Raw genomic sequence first — 25,158 nt, 5'->3', positions numbered from 1 at the left:
GTCAGAAAAGAGGAAGGTATATTCCAGCCCTTGTGGAGTTTAATTTTTAATTGGAACAGACCTGTCATCAAATAATCAGCGAACAATATGTCAAGAACTACAGCATCTGCAAAGTCAGAAATATTACCATAAACTTATTCTTAAACAGAACGTTAACAACATTTTCAGACAATATGCTCAGTATGGTTTTCTTCAACCTCCAGACACCGTACCAGGAAGTTCTTCTAAATTTAAAGCAATGAAGCCAATTGTTAATGCAAAAACAGGACAAGAAATACACTACAGAGCGTCCAAAAAGGCTGGAAACACAGAGAAGTACTGTATTTCTTGTACCTTTTTTTACAAGATGAACTCTCAGATCCCTTTCTTAATTTAGAGGTACTTCATCTGAATGAGTGTCTGAAGGTTGAAGGAAAGCATATTGAACTCGTTATTTGAAAATGTAGCTACTCTTCTGTTTAACAGTAAATTTAACCCATGGTTCCTGACTGTTAGGGCACCCTTAGAAGAGAAACTGGTCCCCACTGAAAGGACACTGGTTCTGCCTGAAGGAAGCACAGAAATTTTCCCAGAGGAGGTAACATTTGAGCTGAGCCTTGAAAGATGATAAAAGCTGGTCACGCTGAAGCATGTAACAGGAGGGTGAGCTGCGCAGTCTCGTGGAGGTGGCAGGCTGGCCCTCCCAGAAGGTGGCAGCCCCGTTCTGGGGGAACCTCGGCCTGTTCTTTGTTTAGGCGTCAGTGGGATGCTGCCCTGGGTGGCAGTCCTGCATGGCAGGGCCTGGGCCTGAGTCAAATGCAAGGGGGCCTGCCCACGGCCTGGGACCCCCGTGAGTCACGGCCCTGCCCGCCTTCCTCCCTCGAGGGCTCGCAGGCTGCACCATGCCCGTTCCTCTCCATCATGCTCACCCCAGGGCCGGGCCTGTAAGGGCAGCAGGAGAGGTGGGGGCATGTTTGGAACCTGACACTTTGTAAGGGTTCCTCACTAGGCAATGTTAAGTAGTTTTCTTCCTGACGATTAGCTCGAACACTGGATCACAGCCAGAAGGAACCATAGAGACTGTTACATTAACACACTTATTTTGGAGGTGAAGAAACCAGGGGTGAAGTGATTTCTCTGGGGTGATTTCACTTTGGGTGACAGCGTTGGCTCAGGCTCCCATAAAAATGATCTCTCGGGCCTTTTCCAACTCATCGGTTCTTTGAAACGTAAGGGGCAAAGCTTGTGCATTTTACAGTATTAATGACCACCAGTCAATCAGGCAGCCTCTCAGTCATCTGAGCAGTTATTTAGTTACCGAGCACCGCGCCGCCTGACGCTGGGCTTCCTACAGTGGTGGAAACAAAGGCACTAGAAGCCATGCTCTTTGCCTCGAGCAACCTGCAGTCTAGTCGGGTAGGAAAGAACCCCTTCTACACAATGAGAGTAACAGAGAAAGCGCTCTTTGCACTAACAAATAATGACTGCAGTGGCTGGCGGTGTGGGCTGGGGCTCTGGGGAAAGAAGTCTTAGGGGAAGGTGAGAGCAAAGAAGGCTTGGAGAGCACGACTGGAGGGGCAGGGAAAGGTGGCACGTGGATGGAGAGCTGCGGGCGACATTTGGGAAGACTCCAGCAGGCCCGCGGTTTACACAAAGGCGGCCTCACTCCTGGCAGGCTCCCTGGCTTCCGCTCACAGTTCTCACCTTCCAGGTTGGGAGGCAATTTTGGTCCTTCTCCATCCAGGATAAATCAGTGAAAGAGACTCAGGGGCAAGAGGCCAGCTCCATTTTGGCTGCAACACGTGTTTGTTCTTTCCTCCTTCGCTGGTCATTCTGGTCTGTTTGAGAATTGGACTTGTTCTCTTTGGCTGACTAACCCTGCACCAGGGACTAAGGCATGCTGAGGCATGCCCAGGGCTCCATCCCATCTCCACACAGCCCTGAGCAAAGGGCTCCGAGCCCCTAACTTGCCCAGAGCAGCTCGTGGCTCCATGCCAGGAGCAAAGCACGCTGCTGAGATGTGCTGATGTGCCCAAGACACCCAGCCCGCTCCTGGCCATGCCCAGGCTGGCACCTCACACCCACTGTTCAGAACCTCCCAGGGCACAGGTGGTGTGGGGTCTTCCCGGGCAGCCCCCAGCACCCCACCCGCTGGTCCTCAGCCAATGACTGGATGTGAAGAAAGCCAGGCTAGAAGGAGACAAAGAAATTCCAGGACTGTCCTTGCTAGCATATTTTAAACAAAGCAGAGCCTCAAGCAGCCACGTTAGGTATGGCATGACGTCCCCGGGAGATTACACATCCACACGATGAAACGTGGGGAATGAATGCAAGGGGGACCTGCAGCGTCCACGTCGTGGCTTTCTCAGTGTTTCTCTGACAGAGGGGACGGCGTGTGTGGGAACCGCTTGCTGTGTCTACAGCAGAGAGCCTTGGGGCTGCCCTCCCTCAAGGAGCAGACTGTGGCGAGTGCTCAGGTGGGGCCAGATGCGTTCACGGAATCCTCCAGACCCAACCAGCGCAGAGGGCAATGGTCCCAAAGGGCAGGGTCCCCGGGTACCTGGGGGAGTGTTAACAGGCAGACCCCTGGCCGCCTTCAGAGACTCTCATTCAGCTGCTAGTGGCTGATTCTGACACAGGACCCAGACCAGCTGGGGAAGCTGCTGAGGACTTTGCCTCTGCTGCAGGCCGACGGGAGCAAAGAAACCCCTCTTCACCCAGCAACCAGCTCTACCAACTTTTTCTGTCCTTCTAAGTCAAAATTCTCTGCATCTGTATTTTTCATAAATACCCTGTCATGGGACCTGATTAGCACAAGTCAGAGAAAACCAGACAGACCCCCAATTGCCGTCCCCTTGGCCTCGCCCCTCTTTTTTGTTTGTTTGTTTCTTTTTTTTTCCCTTTTTTTTGTTTCTTTTTTTCTCTTTTTTTTTATTAAGGTTATGAAAGTTAACAACCTTGTGAAATTTCAGTTGTACATCATTATTAGTCATGTTGTAGGTACACCACTTCACCCTTAGTGCCCTCCCCCCAGCACCCCTTTCCCCTGGTAACCACCAATCAGTTCTTTGTCTATATGTTAACTACCACCTATGAGTGGGGTCATACAGAGTTCTTCTTTCTCTGTCTGGCTTATTTCACTCAACATAATACCCTCAAGGTCCCTCCATGTTGTTGTGAATGGGACGACTTTGTCCTTTCTTATGGCTGAGTAGTATTCCATTGTATATACATACACCATATCTTCTTTATCCAATCATCAGTTGCTGGGCACTTAGGTTGGTTCCATGACTTGGCTATTGTGAGTAATGCTGCGATGAACATAGGGGTGCATGGGACTTTTGGAATTGCTGATTTCAGGTTCTTAGGATAGATACCCAGTAGTGGGATGGCTGGGTCATAAGGTATTTCTATTTTTAACTTTTCGAGAAATCTCCATACTGTTTTCCATAGTGGCTGCACCAGTTTGCATTCCCACCAACAGTGTATGAAGGTTCCTTTTTCTCCACAGCCTCTCCAACATTTGTCACTCTTGGTTTTGGATATTTTTGCCATTCTAACAGGTGTAAGGTCGGCCTCGCCCCTCTTCACCAGGCCCCTGGCTCCGGGTGGGGTGGGTGAGAGCACGGCACCAGCAGACGCAGTGCTCTGCCCTCTCGGGGCGCCCGCAGGGGAAGCCCCGCCTGGGTGCCTGGGCTCCAATGTGAAAGCAGCTCTCTAAGCCGAGTGGCAGCTTTGACGACATTTGGAGTCCCCTGGGGAGAACAGAGAGACCCCTGTGCTTCCTCCTTGTTCTCTGACGCTGGGGGAGGAGTGCTGGCAGCTGAGGCCCAGCGCTGGCAGGCTCCTGTCTCCTGGGCCTGTGGGTCAGGGAAGCAGCGCCTGTCCTCACGGCCGGGCAGCTGTGGACACGTGTGAGCGTGTGCCTGACGACCCAGGGTCTGCTCTGGACCCTGCCTCCCATGGGGCCCCTTGGATGGTTCTCCCTTACGTCTGGGACACAGCCCCTCCGACCCCCGGCCCCTGAGCCCGCTGCAGATCCAGCCACCCCTGAGAACTCCCAGCCCGGGCGCCTTCTCAGCGGAGGGCCGGGGGCGGTGCGGTGGGGGGAAAGGGACCGCAAGTGGGGGCGGCCCGGAGGGTGTGTGAGCGTTCAGATGGAGATCTTGGCGATAACCCGGCTGGGATGGCGGCGCTCGGCAGGAAGCCCCGAGCAAGCGGGGAGCCAGCTGCGGGACAGAGGGGAGGGGCTGCAGCTCCTGTAACCGCACCGCCGGAGGGCCGGCTGCAGCCCACCCTGGCTGCGTGGGGAGGCAGGGCCTCAGGGCCCCTTCCCCGGGCCCAGGTTTCCTCTCCCTCTTGGGAGGGCTGTCCTTCGTGGATTTGGTTGGTGACCTTGGGGGTGGGGTGGGGGTACACCTGAGTGCACCACTGTGGGCTCTGACAGCCTGGGCAGGAGCCCACCCCGAGTCAGACCCTGGGTGGCGGGGGTCAGGGGCGAGCCGAGCGTGTCCACCTCGGGAGAAGCCGGAGCCGTCCTTCTCCCTTTCTCTGAGGGGCGCAGCACCGGAGCAAGGGAGCTGGCCCCCCGAAGGCTCAGGTTCGCCTCTCTACCAGCCCAGTGAGCTGTTGCCTCTATCCCATGGCGTATCGATGTCTGATTTAAAATCTAAATAGCATTTCCTGCCCCCAGCCTTGAGCTTGAGAAGCGGGGCCTCGTCCCGTGCCTTGCCCCGGGCCTGCCGCTGTGTCCTGCAGCGGGAGAAGCCGTGCGCAGCGCGCGCAGAGGCGGAGGAGGCACCGCCCTGGGCTGGGGAGCCCCTGGCTGTAGGGGCGTCCGGCAACAGCCTGGGGCGGCAGGACGGTTCCCAGAGGACGGGTGAGGGCTGCACCCCTGGCTTCCTTCCACCCCATGGTCTCCCTTGGGTCACCCAGGCAGTTCCACTCCGGATGCCCAGAGACCGGCTTGGCCTCTAGGGTGCCTGACTCCTGCGTGCAGGGGCACCGGCTGGGCGGGGCTGCGGGTCAGCGCTGCTTCCATCTTCCTTCACCTGCTGGCTCCCTTGGCTGGTGCTCCTGTCGGGGCGGGGGAAGAAGGGCTTGCATATGAAATCATCTCATTCCTGCAGCGCTGGGAAGTAATAACAGCAACAGTGATCATGCTATTTACCAGCAGTCATGGTTTTTGTGTCCATAGATAACTGTAATCCTATCCCCCAAATGCCTTTATAGTGCAAGTTTCCGTGTATTGGAGATGCTTCCACAGCAAGTCAGCACCAGAAATGTACTGAGTCACAGCCCAGTCCAAGGTGCTTTTCTGGGTGGACGAGTCCCTGTGCCCCCAGTTTCCGCTCTGCCTAGAATTGTGCCACACACGCCGTGTTTGATTTAAGGATGCGCATTTGTTTTTGTTTGGGTTGTTTAGTATTATAAATGTAATATGCTGTCATGGTTAGAGTTTCAAAAGCACAAAAAGGTGCAAAGTAGGAAGTCAGTCAAATTCTCCCGACTTCCAGAACTTGTCCATCCTCCCAACAGAACCTCTATCAGATAAATTTTTGAGTATATATGAGTATACTTGTGCAGCCTGCATAAGATGTCTTTTCTTTTTTATACACAAATAATATACACACTGCTCTAGAGCTTGCTTTTTTTACCTAATTATCTTGGAGATCTTTCCACAGCAGCGCGTATAGAATCACCTGTTGTGTTTTTGCTTTTTGAACTGCTATACGTGAATATACCAAAATTTGTTTATCACTTTCCCAGTTGGTGGACATTTCGTTGTTTTCCTTTTTTTGCTCCTGCAGATGATGCGGTAAACACTCTTGTACATATATCTCTGCATACATACTGTGAGGGTTTGTCTGCAGAATAAAGGCTCAGAGAAATGGCAAAATCCCGCCTGGCGTTTTGCCAGAAGGGGTTTGCTCTGGAGTGGCTCTTTTTTTAAATGGTGCTGATGCTCCAGAGCGTGATGCAAGGGCTGAGTGCTGTGTAAGAAGACAAAGGCCTGGCGGGACCTCGCCTCTCATCTGGGCTCCGCTATGTAGGCGCCTCGGGGCCTCAGGAGAGTCACTTCATCTCCCTGACCTTCAGGCTCTTTATCTGCAAAGTGGAGCAAATCAGATCTGCCCAGCTTATCTCACCTCACTGTTGTCAGGCTTGCACAAAATCGAGAAAATAGAACGTTTGCAAACGGAAAGTGTGAAGCAAATGTTTGCAGTGACCTGCCGGTTACAGCGTCGATTCCTGGAATCAGGCAGGAAAGCCGTGCGTCCAAGCGGGCATGGAGAAGAGGAATGAGTCTTTCTCTCTCTCTCTCGATATGTATATATATATATGCTGCTCTCTCGCTCTCTGTATGTATATATTGCTCATACTGTGCCTGGCACATAGCAAGTGCTGTCTGCTACAATGAGAGACTTGTCCCCTGGACTTGAGGCGCTGCTGGAAAGGCGGAGTGAGTGGAAGGGCCCCAAAGCATGCAGTCTGCTCACTGAAGGTCCCTCGCGTGTCTTTATTCCACTCCCAGGGCGTGGCCGCGGGCACCGTCTCCCTTGTGTTTCTCGGCATCCTGCACATCTCTCGGTGGGCGAGCTGTTTACTCACCTGCCTGCTCAGCCGTGAGGCCAGGTCTGTGCTCCTCGCTGCCTGGCACAGCGCCTGGCACCTCCTAGTAGCGATGGTCACTGCCACGCACGGAGTACCTGCTAGGTGACAGGCCCTGGGCTAAGTCCTTGCTCACAGGAAATGAGCACCCTCCTTACAATTGCCCAGAAGTCAGGAATTATGGTGGCTGTTTTTAGAAAAGCAAACTGTCTTATCTTGCTAGGGCTGCCCGAACAAAGCGTCCCAGACAGAGCAGCTGAAACAATAGATGTCTATTTTTCCACAGTTCTGGGGCTGGCAGTCTGAGATCCAGGGTCGGCAGGGTGGCTTCTTCTGAGGCCTCTCCCCTTGGCTTGTAGGTGGCCACTGTCTCTCCGCGTCTTCCCTGCGCATGCCTGTGTCCTGCTCTTCTTGTAAGGACCCGCTCGCATTGGATCCAGGCCCAGCCTACCGACCTCAATTGACCTTAATTACTTCTTTAAAGACCCTATCTGCAAATGCTGTCACATTCTGAGGGACTGGGGGTTAGGACTTCAACCTATAAATTTTGGGGGACACAGTTCAGCCCATAACAGGAACAGAGCCTTGGTGGTCACATGTGTTAATAAATGATGAAAGAGCAAAAGAATGAATGGATTCGCCATCCCTTCAGGAGAAATAAAACAACCTTCTGGGTGGAAACCACAGCTTGGTTTATGGGGCGAGGGCAGAAGGAGACCAAGATTGCTGCCTTCGGGGGAGGCACGCAGACCAGGGAGCGCCCTGCAGTGTATTCTGGATTTGAGGCCTGTCCTACAGCTCACCTGGCATCTGTAGTCAACCCAGAGGCCCAAGGCAATGGTGAACCAAATTTATTCCAAATGGGTTTAATTGTTTTCTTTTTAATTTTATTTATACTTTTGAAATTACAAAAATAATGTATATTTGTTGTAAGAGGAGAAACCTCTGCAAATGCTCCCATCTCATTCAGAGTAAAAGGCACTGGCCAAGGAGGGTCTCACTAATGCCCCCAATTGCTCGTCACCCTCTAACCGCATCTTTTAGCACTCTCCCTCATTCATGCCTTCCTGGCCACATCTGCCTCCTTGCTGTTCAGATATTCCAAGCCTGGTCCACCACAGGGACTTTGTGCCTGCTCTTCCTCTGCCAGGAGTGTCCTCCCTCCACGTGTCCTCACAGCTGAGGCCTTCTGACCACCCGTGAACAACCGGATCCATCTCCTTGTCATTGTGTACTTTCATTTCCCTGATAGTTGTGAGACTGAGTGTCTTTTTATATGTTTGTAAGCAATTTGTTTTTCCTCCTCTAAGAATTGCCTACTTGTATCTTTAGCTGAATTTTATCTCAGACTGGTTGTCTTAGTTTTCATTTTTCAAAATATTATCAACTGAATTCTAAACCTGTAAAAAACTTTAGGAATGAAGCTGTTCATCACAGAATTACTTACAGTGGTGAAAAATTGGAAACAAATGACCATAAGTGGCAAATGGTTAAATAAATAGGGGGAGGATTATTATGCAACCATGAAAAAGGATAATTAGCAAAACTATGAAGTAACATGAAATATGAATATATGAAATAACACGAAAATATAATATTAAATTATAATGTAATATCAACTGAAAAAGCAGATTTTTTTCAGGGAAATTTTTTTATGGAGAATTATTACAATTTATAAATAACAAGTACCTTGGAAGGCAATCTGCCATCTTATTAATAGTGGCTGTGTTTGAGTGTGTTATTATAGATGATTTTGACTTTTTCTACTTTGCTGCACTTTTTTTTTAATTGAGGTAACACTGGTTTGTAACATTATATAAATTTCAGGTGTACATCATTCTATTTCCATTTCTGTCTAGATTACATCATGTTCACCACCCAAAGACTAACTACAATCCATCACCACACACGCATTGCCCAGTCACCCCTTTCGCCCTCCTCCCGCCCCTCTTTCCCTCTGGTAACCATGAATCCAATCTCTGTATCTCTGTGTTTATCTGTTATTTGTTGTTGTTTTTATCTTCTACTTAGGAGTGAAATCATGTGGTATTTGACTTTCTCCCTCTGACTTATTTCACTTAGCATAATACCCTCATGGTCCATCCATGCTGTCGCAAATGTCAAGATTTCATCGTTTTATGGCTGGGTAGTATTCCATTGTGCATATGTACCACATCTTCTTTATCCATTCATCCCTTGATGGGCACCTAGGTTGCTATTGTGAATAATGCTGCAGTGAACATAGGGTTGCATGTATCTTTATGTATTCGTGCTTTCATGTTCTTTGGATAAATACCCAGAAGTCAAATAGCTGGATCATACGGTATTTCTATTCTTAATTTTTTGAGGAATCTCCATACTGCTTTCTGTAGAGGCTGCACCAGTTTGCACTCCCACCAGCAGTGTCTGAGAGTTCCCTTCTCTCCACATCCTCCCCAACACTTGTTGTTTCCTGTCTTGTTAATTATAGCCATTCTGATGAGTGTGAGGTGACATCTCATTGCAGTTACCCTGCACTTTTATAATAAGTTGATTTACTTGAAAATGAAAAGTGATCACAGAAAAATTTTATTGCACAAATTATAACAAGTTTAATGGAAATAAAAATATAAGAAGGGAAATATTTGCTCATAATCCTGTTACCCCTGAGAAATCAAACAGCCTCCTTTCTTCCCTGGAATCGTTGTCCCCTTGTCCCCTTGGAATCCTTGTCTATGAGGATACATAATTGTAGCTCGCCGTGCCCAGAGATTAGCTTTACAATGAAACACGAGCATTTGAAATGCAACACTGAGGAAGTGGAGTTGAGCAGGCTGTGGCAAATTAAAGTGAGTAGCAATAAATTATATGGCACTAGTAAATTGTACGGACTTGTTCTGCAGGTCAAGGTGATCAGGGAGTCTCCAGGTGGGTCAGCTCTATGGGCATTGGCCAGTGTGCGTCCTGGCCTCACATTCGCTGGCAGGCCATCCTTCCCTAGGGGCCTCTCAGCCCCCTGCCCCCTCAGAGAAAGAAGGCCAAGCGTAGAGTCAGGGTATCACCTGCTAACATGGTGCGGTCCTCCGATAAGGAAGGACTCCACGGCCTGGTGAGGAGACCCCTCCCCAGCCCCGAGGACCGTAAGTTGTCAAGGGCAGTACCAAATGGTGGTTAGGATTTGGACCAAATGGTATCTGGACAACAGGTCCAAACAGGCCTGCGTTCAACCCTGGCTTTAACCTCTGAGTCTCACTTTCTTCAGCTGTAAAGTCACAGTTGCCGTAAGGATGAAATGAGCAAACTCCCATGTGCTTCCTGACACAAAATAAATCTTCAGCCAGTGGTTCTCATTATTACCTGCATCCAGCCTATATCTTTCCTGCTGCAGGGAAGGTCAGTCGCTCAATGAAAGGGAGCAACCACCTGAGGAAGGTCTGGGTGCTTCTGGGGCGGTGGTCAGTGGGCTGGGCATCACACACAGTACACCACAGGCACCCCAGAGCTGCTGCCACTGCCTTCCTAAGCACGTGACTTCCTGTTTTCTGAATTCTTAGCCTGCAATGTCATCACCACTTGTGTCTGAGCCTGGTGGGGGGCTGGGCAGCTGCAGGACCCTGGGAACAAGGTTGGGACGCAAAAGGTGGGCGGGGCTTGGGGGCTGGCCATCCTACCCACATTGTTGGCTTTATGGTTAATATTGACGCTGTCAGTGCCTCTGTACTGAGAGCCTACCGGGTAGCAAGCCCATCCCCTTTAAGTGCCACACACCCTGGGAGGTCACTGGGAGATTGTCCTGTGGTCACACAGCTAGTTCAGCAGCAGAGCCAGGCCTTGGACTCAGGTTCTCTATGTTCTTGCTGTGATGCTAAAGTGCTTCCTATTACGGGGGAGACAAGCTGGACACGGGTGGGACTTTAAAGGCTGCCTCATGGAAGGAGGAGAATCTGTGTTCTTTGTGCTTCTGAAGGCAGAACTGGGACCTAGTTGCTTTTTTAAAACCCTGAAAGTTAGAGCTCTCCACCAGTGATTGATGGGTGGTGAGCTCCCTGTCACCCAAGATATTCAAGCAGAGGCTAGAGATGCCAGAGAAGAAATTCCTGCAAAGCTCTCTGGCTGAGAGGAACCCCAGAGGCAATGGGATAAAGGGGAGAGACAAGGGACTTTGCATCAGATGCACTTAGGAACTTTCTTGCTGAGTGACCTTTCTGAGCCTCAGTTTCCTCATCTGCAAAATAGAATCGAGGATTAAGTCAGATAATCCTGACTTATTAGGACAGGGCAAAGAGTTCTCCAAACTGTACACAGGGGGCCAATCTCTAAACTGTATGCCGGGGGCCAATGTAAGTTACCCCATTATCATTTCGTGAAGCCGGGAGCACTCACAATGCCCACACACTATTGAGCCCCTACTATGTGCAGGCACTTTGTGCAGATTCATTGTCTGACTTCATCCTTGTACACCCTGAAAGGTGGGTATCTCCATCATGAGCAAGGAACCTGACCAGGTCCTGTCCCCAACCTTGGCATGAAGGGGTGACAGGTGGGAAGGCCTGGTCTGCTCCTCCTGCTCTTTGTACCCACGGAGCCTCTATGGTGGCAGAGAGGCCACTGGAGACCCGTGGGCTCAGTATGTGCCACCGTGCAGGACACTTCCCCCTCACTCTCTCATTTTATCTGCGTACCTACCCTGTGAAGTCAGTCTTCTTAAACCCCTTTTGCGGATGGGGGCTCTGAAGCTCAGGGGGCTAGGAAAGCTGTCCCCCAACACAGAGCCAGCGAGAGGCAGATTCAGAATTTGCATCTGAGTCTTTCTGGCTCCAAGGCCTATGTTCCTTCCTCTTCTCAGGCGGTCTAGAGCTGGGTGAGGAGGGAAATAAGCAAGTGAACTCAAAATGCATCACTGTGCTTTCCAGGACTGTAGGGGAGGGGTCGCAGGTGAAAAGTTCACGAGCCGCTGTGACTAAGTGTCAAAAGCCAGCAAACAGTAACGGCTGTGAGCCTCTGAGAGCTGGGTGCAAACTCTGTGTCCTGTCCCCAAAGATGAGATGCACCTGAGGCAGAGGTAAGATAAGTACATGGAATCAGGAGACCCAGTGATCCCATCCAGCTCTACCACTAAGCTGCAGGTGTCCTTGGGGAAGTTACGTTATTCCTCTGGTCCCAGTTTATCAACCTGTGAATTGGGCCCAGTACTAGCCGCCTGCCTACTTTCTGGGCTTCCATGGGAATCAACTCCATCAGGCACAGGAGCAGTATCTACAGGAGTTGGATGTGAGAGGTTCTGCAGATGCCCTGCTCCTAAGCAGGATGTGCTGGAGGAGTAGGCTGGCTGGAGGGGAGACGGGCACCAGTGTATACTTGCGGCTTCCGGCTATGGCAGGACCAGGTTGATTAAGACCTGTTTTCCCTGGTCTCAGAAGTTCACAGCCTGGCTGAGGGACACACAATACAATTCAAATACACCTCACCGAGAGAAGCCAGATTCTGTAACAGCAGGTGCCTCCCCCAGGCCCTCTGGGGCCCCGGAATCTTCCTGTTAATGGTCAGTGCCATGAAACTTCCTGAACTCAGGGCTTTCATGAAGATGACAAAAGGGTGTATAGAGATGACTAGGCTCACTCTCACTAATAAGACATGACATTTTTAGACGCAATTAACCGTACGGATAGATACTCTGATCCGTCTCTGGTTGCTCCTGGAGTCCCCTCTGGACGTTTCACATGGGCTGTTCCAGGTTTCCAGCTACAGGGTAGGAGGGCTCCAGCTTATGATGCTTCAAGTAAAACTGCGGGTGGCGCCATGGGGAAGTTGTGCCCCAGCTCCCGGCGGAGCAGAGCGGCTTAGGGGTTGAGGCCGGGGCTCACGACCCACCGCCTGAGCACCGCGCAGGGTGCCACCCTGGGGCTGTGGCGCAGCCCTCGGCTTGCAGGATGGGTGGCAGGTCCAGGGGCCAGGGCTCCGGGGACAACGCCCCCCTCACCGAGGCGCTTTTCGAGCCGCTGGGCGAGAGCGTGACAACGCTCTACCTGAGGCTGTTCATCCAGGTGGTCATGAGCCGATGCCCCCACCAGCGGGACCAGTGTGCCGGGGAGGAAGGTGCTCTGTCTGCCCATCTTTTCACTTCCGCCAAGAACACGGTGCAGGTGGATGGGAGACAGGGTCGTTCCGAGGTCTCAGTCCCCGGAGCTGTCCACTGCCCTCTCCGCTGTGACCCAGGGCAGCATGAAGGTTTTCCCTGCAGATGAGATAGAGCAGGTTTCCAACAAGGATGATGTGGAGACTTCTCTGAAGGAAGTAGCGAAGGAGACCTAAGGATGATGAGGCAGTGGTGTCCCACACGTTGGCCCCCCTCCTGCATGTCATCTCAGTGAGCCACATGGTCCAATCTGTGGGACAGGAAGCTGAGTACAGAGGCTGCCGCATTCCACTGGGGAGACTCTCAAAGGGGAGGGGCCGCTGGCATTAAGCCCTTGTTGGGTCAATCCCTCACCTCCTGGGAGATGTGGTTTTCTTGTGAGGCTGTAACCTGCTGGCCCGCTGCATCGGTGCCTACCTGGTATGACAGTGTGATGACAGAGGGCTGAGAAACAACCAGAATCCAGGCTCCCAGCTCAGCCAGGCCCTTGGCCATCCTGAGCTACCCCGAGCTTGTGGTGGGGGTTCAGTGAGCATGCTGACTGGCCCCTTCCTGCTGCCGGTGAACAACTGTGGGCCGCAGGCAGGGCTCCCCCTTCATCCCCACTGCTCAGTGCCAGACCCACCGCTGGAGGTGCTTGTGTGCACAGGGCCGGGCCCCCGGGGGCTTCAGCCTGCTTTTCCGCCAGGTGTTATTGGGATGGTGCTTTGCCCTGGAGTAACCTGAATTACCTAAAAAACACGCTGTCACAGCCTGGCCATCCTGGGGGAGGCCTGATCATCCTGGGGCACCTGCGCGATGACCCCAACCCAGCAACACCCAGATGTGCTCCAGCGCAACTGGGCTTCAGCGCCCACAGTTGCCCTGCGTCTGTCCAGATGCAGGAGTCTGGTGTGGTGGGGCTGTGCCCAGTGGATTGGGTCACCTGTCAGGCCTGGGAAAGGCAGGGTGGGGTCGGGAATTGGGGCAGAATCCCCTTACTTCTCAGATGTGCTGAGTCTTCCTTGTGCAGGGGCTAGAGAATGGCTCGTTCCATCCCAGGTTTGATGGGAAAAGGCTCATGAGGTCAGATCCCAGCCCCGGCTCCCATCCTGCACTCGGCTGGGAGCATCACTCTCCTGTTTGTAAATAGGGTGTGTGCCCCTTCCACGAGGCTGCCGTCATGTCAGGACCCGTGCTCGGAGGCTGTTGCTAGGCTCTGTCTTCGTTTTCCTCAGCGCTACTTTTCTGATTTGAAGGCAGCATCTTCTGAATGGCAAATCATGTGACTGCTCAGAATGCATCCCCTCATCAAATGCTCGTCGTTGTAATGGTGATGCCTCACGTGTGGGACCTGGTTACCTGTGCGTGTGAACACCCAGAAGTTAGGGAGATCGGTGGCTCTAATCCTACCTAGTTTCAAACTTCCTGATGTGGTTTGACACTTTCTCTCTCAAATAAATGTGTAGTATTATCCCCATTTTACAGATGAGGAAACTGAGACTTAGGGAAGTTCAGTAATACGTGGAAGTACACAAAAGTTACAGTGTATCAGAAGGCCTGAGGCTTTGAGTTTGCTCTTCCTCTCTGCCTGTGACGTTTATATCTGTTGTAGGGCACGGCTGTATCCCTATGGAAGGCTGCGCTCGTGTGAGCTTGCAGCTCTGAGCCTCCATCCTGGCCCTGCATGGGCCTATGCTCATCCCAGGCCCCACCCAGACCAATTAAATGAGAACCCAGGGGGAGGGGGTGGGCCGATTCTAATGTGCAGCCAGGACTGAGAGTCTGTGTGAGAACCCTCAGTCAGTCTCTGGGCCCTCTTTCAAACACCGGGCTTCTCCCAGGTGCTGTGATTCTGGGGTGGAGGACAGGGGGGCCTGAGATAAAGCAGCTTCTTCGGTTGTATGGGAAAGCGGCCACCAGGTAACACTGTTAAACACCTCCTAGGAAGCAGCCAACGGTTCCCTTGGGGACTGGATGCAGTGGGGATATGAGCAAGGCGCACAAGTGGCTCAGGGAAGGAGGTGAACATGGGGATCCCTTGGGGATGGAAGAGGAGGAGGCAGAGAAGCTGGGACCCGGAAGGGAGTGGCTGTGGCTCATGCCTTTGAGTTGGCATCTTGGAAAACTGTCTGCTGTTCAAGGGAAACCCCTCCACTCTGCCTGTGGCCTCATGACCTAAGCTGTAAGCTGCATGAGGGCGGGGACTCAGAAGACCCTACCCAAATGCTAGACATCATTGTCCTTATTAAGGAGGAAATTTACAAAAACACCTACAATACATTACCTCACTCAGTTCTCACCACTACCCTTAAGGTAGATATAGTTACCTTGCATTTTATAGATGGAGGAACTGAGGCCCAGAGAGGTGAGGTGACTTGCCCAAGACCACAAAGCTGCTTCGTGGTAATGGAAAGACTAGAACCCACCTGACACCCGATCCTGGGCTCTTTCTATTTCAACATGCCCTGGCATAGAGCAGGTGCCCAATAAATATTTAATCAATTATGTAATTGAATTAGGCCCTGGGTCCCTTCGAGGAACTTTCTGGGCTATCGCTCCCTTCCTCAGGCCCGTCCCTCCCAGCATGGGCACAGTTGGACTGGGCAGAGAGTGGGTCCTTATCCTGGAAGTGTATTGTGGTTAACATCCTCTCCTCTGCCAAACCACACACGACACTTGTCATTGGTCATAAAATCATGATCCTCTTTGGAGAGAAAGAAAACCTGCGCCTATTACTGATCTCCGGGGAGGCGCCGATTCCCCTCCCCCACTGTGCTGGCTCTGCACAACACGAAGAAATATTTCTTCTTATTTGTTCTAAATTTACTGTCCAGTAATTTTTCTGTTCTCATTTTATGAGACAGGCAGCTGAGCGATATTCTCCCAGCCCTTTTTCTGAATCTCAACCACCTCAGTAAATCATTACTGACATCTCCTCTCTAGTCCTAAAAGAAAAAATAACCCAGCCTTGGTGGCCTTTGCTGGGGTCTGGCCTGTTTCCTGGAGACCTTCAAGCTCCCACCTTCGGTCATGGGGGGGGGGGGGGGGGGGGCTTCCGGCGCTGCCTCAGGGCCAGAGGGCAGAACAGCTCCGGCCCCCCTCCCCCGCCCCCTCCCATCCTCCTCCCGACCCCCGCACCTTCCCTGAAAATTCCACTATATCTACGATTGTCCGCCTTGCGCTCTGATGTTGAGGTTGGAGGAGGAGGCAGAAATGAAGAAGGTGCAGCCGTTGGTCTCCAGCGCTTGCAGCCCAGATGCATGGGGATCTCATAACCCACCACGTTGTGTCTGTAGAGTGCTTTGTGGGGTGCAGGCTCCTGCACCTCCATCAGCACACTGACTTTTCACTAGGGGCCAAGGTGGCGGGACAGAATTGCATTTCAGCAGCCGTTGACTGGGTGGGCTGGTGCTAGCCAGGGAGGGCTTGGAAGAGGAACCGGCTCAGGGGAAGGCAGGCAGGTAGGAAGGTACCTGCGTGCCCCAGGAAGAGTGGCATCCACACCACAGGGGCAGGGAGGCAGTGGCGGGAGGGTGGGCGTGGGGGGCGCTGAGCCTGGGCTGCTAAGTCAGGACCGGAGCCAGCTCGACGAGGAGTTTGGACTTTGTTCCGAGTGACTAGGTCGCCGATGGTTTCCGAGCCGGGCCTGCGGGAAGTCTACAGAGAGACCAGCTGCCGGCAGCCAGGAGGAGTCCTGCATTAGGGCGGACGGCGGGATTCAGGGGCTGGGGGAGGGGACTCTGGGACAGGCTTGAATCACCTGCTCTCACGGCCTGTGGGGGAAGCCAAACGTCGCTTCTGCGGAAGGGTGGGCAGGGCTGGGCCCCGGGCAGGAGGGCGAAGGGAGGGGAGACGCACTGCCGGGCGGACGCACGCCCGGGGCCGCCTCTCCCTTGCCGTGCGTGTGTGCTCCTGGGGAAACCTGAGGCTCTCGGTGCCTCAGTTTCCATGTGGTGCTGTTGGTATGATCTGACAAGTTATTACATTAGCACAGAGTACACACTGAAGAAATGTTACGGTCTCACTCTAACAGAAGAGACAGCTAAAAGAGGGTAAACAGCTTGCCTCAAGTCACAACCGGAAGGGATAAGACAGCGCTCAAGCGCGCATTATCCGCTCCTTGTGCCCCGACATTAGTCTGCAGGCGACCAGCAGAGGGCGCGCCGGCCCCGGGGGAGACAGCCGTCCTCTGCTGGGGCGCGGCGCGCGCTGGAGCGAGAGGCTCCGGGGCCGTTTCCCGGGTTGGGGTACTGCGCGCAAACCTAGGAGGAAGCACAGTCCAGACTAAAATCCGTGTCTCCTCACTGACAGTGCGGTGAGCTTTCAAAGAGAAATGCTGGCTTTTGGGTTTTTTCCAGTTATTTTATTGAGGTCATAATGTTTTATAACATTGTGTAATTTCAGGTGTACATTATTATTTATCAGTTTATATAGACTGCCTCGTGCTCACCACCAACAGTCTAATTTTTATGTCACCATATATATGTGCCCCTTTCACTCACCCCCCCCCCCCAACTCCCTTCTCCTCTGGTAACTGCTAATCTGTTCTTTTTATTATCCATGTGTTTATCTTCCACATATAAGTGAAATCATGAAATGCTGACTTTCATTTAGCTAGAATATGTAAGGTACCTCCTTCCCCAGCCCCATTGTACTCCAGTGCTACTGCCAACCAAGTACCCATTAACCAGTTTGACAAGGTTAATATGGCGGGAGGGATTAGGGATCTCTTGGAAATTTGGGGTGGGATAGGCTAAATAGAGACCTCTGAGCTGCATTTTCTAGGATGTATGAGATATTACCAGATGGCTGGGTTCCAGGGAGAGGAAGGGAGGGAATATGTAGAGGGAACAGTGCATGCAAAGGCACAGAGGCAAATAGTCTGGAAGAGCAAGGTGCATCCTGGCAATGGTGAGCTTGTAGCCGGGTAGGAGGGGGGCCAGGGGAGGCTGAGGCCGTGCAGCTAGGACTGGGGGGTAGGGAGATGCCAGTTTCCCGTGGAGAGGAGCAATCACCAAAGATACCTCTGTCTGTTGCTCATGAGACTCCTCAGGGCCCAGGGGGTGAACCCCAGAACCGCACCCCACTGCCCCGGGTGGGAGACCCTGTTCAGTGCCTGGGACCCAAGAAGCAGGGAGTCAGGAGGGGAGAGTTGACCCAAATTCTCACTGTCCTAATTAAGCCAAAGATTGAAATGATCTCATTCACCAGCAAGTCTCTGAACCTGCCCTTGCCAGTCCCCCAGAGTCCTATTTTCTCCCTGTGGGGAGGTCTCAAGGAGCCACACACCCTAATTCAGGTGGTGCCATTCATCCAGACGTGGGCATCTTACGGAGGCTTCCAGAGTGTGTGGTTCACACTGGGCTCATGCACAGCTGGGCTCCCACGACCCGGAGGCAGCAGTCCTGTGTGCATTGGACAGCCGCACCTTCCCACCTAGCTTCTGCCTCCCTCCCATCTTCTCAGGCTCTGTGGCCCCACCAGGCGCCACATCCGCTGTTGGGGCAGGCTAGGTTTACCCAGGAGCTGGTTCAGGGGGGCGAGAGGGAGGTTGTGGTCAGATAGGGTGTGGGAATTGGTTCCAGCTCCCCTTGTCATGATTTCCTTGATCAGTCAGTCAGTCATGCGGCTACCCTGGGGTGGTGGGGGTGTCCTGTCACCCTGGGCCTGGCTGACCAGTCTCATATCTTGGCACAGATGCACAGAGCTATGGTCTGCTGGATCCCAAACTCTGCTACGTATTGGATGGGATCCTCTTCATCTACGGTGTCATTGTCACTGCCCTGTTCCTCAGAATGAAGGTTAGTCCCCCTGGGCTCTGAGGGGAGGGTGTGGGCTCCCCCACTGGGTGGATGTTCAGAGGGGTTTTGGTTTTGGAAAGTCTCAAGCATGGGGTGCCTGGGGCTTGGTGTCCACGGGCAAAGCAAGGACCAGAAAGCGTGCACGTTGGGCGGGCTGGGGGCTTAGGTTGTGTCTGGCGGAGCTGGACACTGTGGGAAGGAAAGCCTGGTGCTGCGTGCCTCCCTGAGGAGCCTCAACTCGTTGCTCTTTTGGATTTTGGACTTTGGCAAAAGACTTTATTTGAAAAACAGTCTTACTGATTTTCTTTTTTTGACTCTGAACCACGCTGCCCTGGACGGTCTCTCAGGCGGAGACCCCAGCGCAAGAAAGCCAGGCTGGCTGTGCCTCGGGCAGGGCCCCGGGACACTAAGCTAGTGCGACGCAGGGACACCCTGCCCCAGAGGTCAAGATAGGAGCTACGACCTCGTGCAGACGCCGTCCATCTGGGACTGTCCTCCGAGGCCCTGGGAGCGAGGGCCTGGACGGCACCCGGGGGCGCGGACCGCAGCTGGCGCCTGTGCGCACGCGCGAGGAAGCCGGGGGCCAGGGCCGGGGAGCCGGGAGGCCCGGCGCGCTCACCGACCGCATCTCTCTTGCAGTTCGGCCGGCGCGCGGACGCCCCAGCGGAGCCGCAGGGCGGGGGCCTACTCTACCAAGTGAGTCATCTCCGCCGGGGGCCGGGCGCGGAGCCATGCGGGGTGGTCCCTGTCCCTGCCCGGGGTGCAGTGGGAAGCGCCTGCTCCCGCGAGCCCGCGCCCCCGCACTTGCACAGCCCGGGTGCCAGGGTTCTCCCGGCGCAGAGGGCTTCTGGGCGAACCCCCACCATGCTCATGCACGGGCTCCGAGATGACAGCGTCCCAGGGGCCAGTCTCCTCCCCCCCTACCCCCCCACCCCCGCCTCCCGCCCCCGTCCCTGCTCCTTCCTTAGTGACCACCGCGCAGGGGGCCGGCCGGTCCAGCGGGACCTGCCTTCTCTTTCCCGTTTCCCGGCTGTGACGCTGTCCCATCTGTGCTAGGAGCTCAACCTGGGACGAAGAGAGGAGTATGACGGCATCGCGGATAAGAGACGAGCCCGGGACCCGGAGATGGGAGGGAAACAGGTAATAACTCCGCGCGTGCGCCCGTGCTCTCTGAGCCCTGTGCGGGGCTTGTTGTTAGAGAGGGCGGGTGGGAGAGACCGTCGGTTTCCTTCACACCCCACCACCAGCCCCATCCTTCCACCTGAGCTCTTCTCTCCTCTTTATCTGGACTAGAAGAGGTGAGGAGGGGTGAGGGAAGAGGGGTCAGTAGGACCTGCTGGGGTGGCCCTTCAGGGAGGGGAAGCCTGTGCGCAAGGGCATGTGCCACCGTGCATTAAGGAGTATGAGACGGGGGAGGGCCCCGAGGGTCCGAGAGTGGCCGAGGTGAGGCTTTGGGAGCTCAGGGAGGGGACAAGCTGGTGGCAGAGCCCACAGACGGTGGGGGGAGTGGGGAGGGTGGTGCAGCTCTCCTGGGCTGGATTCCTGCTTCTCCACCTCTAACTTCTTCCCCTTGCCTCTCCCAGCAGAGGAGGAAGAACCCTCAGGAAGTCGTGTACAATGTGAGTAGAGCAGTGGAACGGCTTCCCTTAGGAAGTCCGAGGGAAGGGCTGGGGGAGGGCTCAGGGTGAAGCCTTTGCGGGCCTTGACTTTCACTTGCCTGCACCAAATACAGCTTCAGCTGCTTGCTGCCTGCAGTGTCCACTTCTAGGAAAGCTCCTCCGCCTGCCTTCCCTCCCTCAGCCCCTGAGCCTGCTGCTGGAGTCCCCTGATCGCCTGGAGGCGTGGGGGGCTTGGGCAAGCCCCTTCTGAGGGGCTCCTGATCCTAGGGGCTGCAGTAGTCTGCTGAGTATCGCTTCTTGTGGAAAAGTCCATCTCGCCATCCTGGCTGTGCGTCTGATTGTGGCTTTCAGATGTTGAGCTGGGTCTGCCACGCAGGGGACCCTTGTGGGTGGTGACCTGCTGTAAAGAGAGCAGCTCTCCTTCCCTCTGGCAGTCGGTTGACCCACAGCCTGTGCGGCTGGCTGGGTAGAGACAGCTTGCTCAAATAAATGATTCTGGGGCTCCAGGTGAGCCCTTGCGTTGTCCAACATTCATGTCCTTTGGCTGGAACTCCACGTCTCATTTTTTTTAACCAAACCTGAGCTGCTCAGCTCAGTGCGAGGGACTGCAGCTCGGAGAAGCTTCCAAAGGGCTGAGGAAGAGGAGGGTGGGGTTGGGGCTGGCTGTGGGCAGAGATGTTTGTGTGAATAAGGCCTGGACCCTTGACTGTGGGAGCCCCCCACCAACTCGGGAATTCAGAGGCTTCCTCTTGTGGGGAGCCCACTGTTTTCTGCGTTAGTTGGTAAAACCAGTGTCTCATGCCCACTTCTTCTCCAGTCTCTGCAGAAAGACAAGATGGCAGAAGCCTACAGTGAGATTAGGGTGAAAGGCGAGGTGAGTGCTGCTCTTTTTAATTCCCAAGGATTGGGTGGGGGGTGCTCCAGAGAAGTTCCACACGGGCTTCCGACACGCCTGCCGTGGGCCTCCATCCGTCCATCCCTCCTACCACCTGCAGAAGCCCAGGTGGCGGCCGCCAGAGGACAAGGTTAACCCGCTCTCACCTACTTGACAGAACTGAAGACACTAAAGAAGGGCTGGTGCTCTTTTAGGACTGAAAAACCAAGTGTAGATTCTAGGACAGCCTATGCTTTGCCAAAGCAGGTCAAATTGGTCGCCATTAACAACAGTAATTATCAAGTGCTTACCGCGTGCCAACGTGTGTTCAGTGCTCAGGACCGCGGGGCCCCTTGCTCCTAAATGATTAAGAATTTCCAAATGGTGAGAGCAGAGTCCTGAGCCCTTCTAAGCAGGGGCCCCGTGTGACTGTAGGTCGCACGTGCACGAAGCCGGCCTGGTCAGTGCTCTGCCAGGTAGATGGTCTCCTTTCCTTCCCAGGTCACACAGCGGGTGAAAAGGGGAGCCAGGATTTCGAGGGGCTCTCCAGCCAGAGTGGCAGCCCCTCTGTAGTTGCCATTCCCAGGGAGCATTGATGATGAGCCAAGAATTGTGAGAGCTGCTGCAAAGCCCATTTATTCCAGGCCGTGGGCAATGCGGCCAGCTCCCGTGTGACCCAGATCCTGGGACTCTGATGTCTGGGAGGATCCGAGTGGGACAGAGCAGACTCAGGCCCTGTCAGAGCCAGGCCTCACCTTACTCTGCAGAGGCCAGGGCCTGACCAGTGGCCGGAGGACCCTTCTCTCCCAGGGCAGGGGTGCTGGCTGGGAAGCAGTCCCTGCCACTCTCTGGAGGCCCCTCGAGTAGGACCCTTGAGTAGAACGGCCACTGCTGTCAGACTCTCTAACCCTTTTCTTGTCTCCTTCCCACAGAACCAGCGGCGGAGAGGCAAGGGGCACGATGACCTTTACCAGGTAGGAGCTGATGGCACTGCCTCATCTGTGCTGCCCGCTCTCCTTCCCAGGGCTGCACCGTCTAACCAGGGTTGAGGTCAGGGCAAGCTTGGGGCACCCATTCGGGCCTGTGGTGACTCCTCTGCCAGTCAGACCCTGGGGCAGGTCTGGGATTCAGCCATTCAAGCCCGTAACTTGGCTCCAGCCAGGAGGCCATGGGAGCCCTGGGCACTGGGCACAGCAGACGAGCAGCAGCTGCCCAGAGGCTGTGTGATGTTGTCCTAAGGGCAGGAGTAGGCAAAGGATGCCACAGAAGCCCTTTCCTCCACTGCTCTAGGCCCTGGCCGAAGCCTTGCTCTGCCCTGTAGCCTCAGACTTAATATGATGGGAAGATGGGCGGGAAGATTGAAGGAAAAAAAAAATTCAAGAAAAATAACTTTACAAAGAAAGTGTTATTATAGTCAGGTGCCTGGCTTATGCAAAGCAGTGTGCATAATTATGCAAACTAAGCACAGCCAACCTACTTCTCTAAAATATAATCCCTAGCGGGTTCTCACTTTGCTCCTTCTGGCTCCTGTGGGCTGTTGACAGCTCGCTCGACTGACTCCAGAGTGTCAGGCCACCTGGCTTGCCTGAGTTCAGAGTGATGTGACAAGGGCGCCCAGAATTTTACCATGTGTGGCTGTTGTGGCTCTGTCTCCTGGACCAGGGAAAGAGGTGTTCCAGTGAGACTGGGACCAGCCTGCCTGTTCCTTGCCTAGGACATAACTATAGTAGCATGGCCTGGGAAGGGGGCTCAGGCAGGAGGGCTGAGGCCAAGGAGCCCCTCTGTCTCCATGACAAATCCTGGCCTCCTGGAGGCCCAGGTGCCAGGAACAGCAGGTTCTCTGCAGCAGGCTTGGGCCCTTCCTCCTCATTCCAGCTCAGTGTTCCAGGTCGGGGACTCTCCTTCCTCTTTGGTCCAATGGGAGGTCGGCTAGGCCCAAGCTCTATAGGGCACAACACCTGGGAAGCTGGGAAGAAGGTGGGAATTTAGCTGGACAGGAATTGCTCCCAGACCATTCCCCACAGGACACGGAACCCATCTCTCTTGCAGCCTCTGGGCCAAGGCCCTGCCTGAGGCATGAGGGGCTTGTTCCTGGGCCTCCGGAAGCTGGGTGGGTGGTCGCAGGCAGTGCCGCGGAAGACGTGTCTTGGTCTTTAGGTGGGATTGTGCCCACACAGGCCTCCTGTCTCATTCTTCTTTTCCGATTTGCTTTCACCAGGGGCTCAGCTCAGCCACCAAGGACACCTACGATGCCCTCCACATGCAGCCCCTGCCTCCCCGCTAACAGCACAGAGGATTTCACCACTCACAGGCCAGACCTGCAGCTGCCCAGATTGTTAAAGACACAGGATAAAGCATTTACAACCCAGTTCACTCACATTTCTCTACCACCAAAGAATTCCTCTCTGTAAACAGGATGCTTCCAGTTGTAACATTTGGTCATATCCAATTTCAAACCATCACACAGAATATTGTCCCTGGACCCTGTGAGGGAGTGCGTCCCCCAGGATAATGCCCTGACCTTGAGGAGCCTGTTGTGAGCACAGCATGTTCTTGGGTCTTCTGGTTTGCTGGGGACTGTGGGAGGCCCCTCTCCCAGCGGCTCCAGGCTCTTAACCTGGGGGACAGGCACTGTCCTTCTCACAGCTGAGATACCTCTGTGTTTTACAAAGTCCCCAGAGAAACCCCAAATATTAGTGCAAGTCCCAGTAGTCTGTATTGTTCTGTTAGCATTTGAGTCGCTTTGCTCCTGCTGTAAATTTGGCTTCTGTTGTCAACCTACCCCCTCATTTCAAGGGAACTTGTTAATCAGGCTGAGGAGGCTGTCGTGTGTCCCCACGAAGGGTCTGGGCGCAAGGCAAGTGGGGAAGAGAGCCTCAGCAGTCGTCCAGCAGCCAGAGGCAGCTGAAGCAGGGAAGCGGTGGATAAGGTGTAGGAGCAGGGGGGCTGTTGTGGGGGCTCAGGGGGGCAGGAAGGGGCCCGCCTCAGTCAAGCACACATTCCTCATCACAGAACCTGTGTGCCCGGCACTGTGGGGACCGTAGGATACCCCAGCCTGTCCTTCCCCTCCCGGAGCGCACATTATCATAGGGGAGGCGGGTTATGACAAACTGGTATAAAGAACACAGACAGTGTCACGTCAGAGCATGAATGAAGCGTGGGGGGAGGGAGGGAAGGGGCAAAACCACATTCTTTCCAGGCACGTGGTCACCTCACACTCCGAGTGAAAGACAAACTCATTGTGTGATGGCCTTAAGGCAGACTTGGCACCACTCAGACCTATAAAGATCCCAAAGAAAGCAGCAGGGCGGGGAGGACCTCCGCTGACTTCTGGAACATGGCTGTGTAATTCCAGGGCACGTGGCCTGGATGGAAACTGCCTCTGCTCTGCCTGGTTTTAATTTATACTGTTTGCTAAAGCCTTACTCTCTTGCATAATAAATGCTTCAGTGAAATGCTACTCTGCCCTGAGCCTCACTTCAGCAGTCACGCCTGTAATGGTCATTTAGTTACGGGGACAGCAGCCTGCTGCCCTTGCAGTGGGGGCCAAACTGCCGGTCCTCAAGAGAGAACAGGATGGTTCCTTGGAACACGTGGGTCGGAGCAGGTGCGAGTGGCCCAGAAGGCTGCTGTGGGGGTGATGACCCGCTGTGCAGGTGAACACGCCTTCCAGGCCAGTGCCCAGGGGCTGGGAGGGCAGTGCTCGGAGCGGCGTGGGCCAGGCTTCATGTGGGAACCGAGAGGGTGATGGGAAAGGAGCCCCGGAGCGCAGGGCTCCCAGAATGTGCCTCATTGGTGGAGTGCGGGAAAATGAGCCGGAGAGAGGCCAGCCGAGCGCTTGGGCGTCAGGAAGCAGCAGCGGTGCCGGCAGAGGGTGTCCGCAAGTTACCTGACAGCTGCCGAGGCCACAGCAGACCCGACAGCCACCAAGGCCAGGGCACAGAACTTCAGTGCAGAGCATTTAGGGAGCAGTGGAGGACAGCAGAGGTCTTTTAGGTCAGTTTCCCTCACAAAAGGTGCCCTGTCCCCAGCGGTATTTCCCCTAACTGCAGGGGCTGTACATAAGGACCCGACTCATCAAGCCACCAGTTAATATTGGGTAAAGACTTTTAAATCCAAAAAGTCTGAGGCCACGGCAGATAAAGCCCCTGAGCATTTGGGACTCCAGCAGGAGTG

At 54.1% G+C, this 25,158-nt stretch overlaps 1 protein-coding gene and 1 pseudogene across 11 annotated transcripts in view; both read left to right on the top strand.

The window, feature by feature from the left end:
• The window catches only part of CD247 (CD247 molecule), a 73,161-nt gene extending 48,719 nt beyond the window's left edge, over positions 1-24,442 (top strand). For 2 of the 11 annotated variants that reach the window (XM_003364910.4, XM_070267623.1), the window contains exons 2-8: positions 18,386-18,489; positions 19,129-19,185; positions 19,546-19,629; positions 20,073-20,108; positions 20,926-20,982; positions 21,915-21,956; positions 23,201-24,442. In XM_003364910.4, coding sequence (XP_003364958.1) covers positions 18,386-18,489; positions 19,129-19,185; positions 19,546-19,629; positions 20,073-20,108; positions 20,926-20,982; positions 21,915-21,956; positions 23,201-23,266 — 446 coding nt within the window. In that variant the 3' untranslated portion in view covers positions 23,267-24,442. Of the gene's footprint in view, positions 1-16,859; positions 17,004-18,044; positions 18,202-18,232; positions 18,305-18,385; positions 18,490-19,128; positions 19,186-19,545; positions 19,630-20,072; positions 20,109-20,925; positions 20,983-21,914; positions 21,957-23,200 lie in introns of those variants that run through there. The other 9 variants (XM_070267624.1, XM_070267622.1, XM_070267617.1 and 6 more) reach the window with 9 other exon arrangements.
• LOC111773657 (mitochondrial carrier homolog 1 pseudogene) lies at positions 12,363-13,555 on the top strand (annotated as a pseudogene).
• Positions 24,443-25,158: the final 716 nt, after the last annotated feature.

This window comes from Equus caballus, chromosome 5 (genome assembly GCF_041296265.1).
Source record: "Equus caballus isolate H_3958 breed thoroughbred chromosome 5, TB-T2T, whole genome shotgun sequence".
In the NCBI taxonomy this organism is placed as follows: Eukaryota; Metazoa; Chordata; class Mammalia; order Perissodactyla; family Equidae; genus Equus; species Equus caballus.
This window is presented reverse-complemented; position numbering and strand designations above follow the sequence as displayed.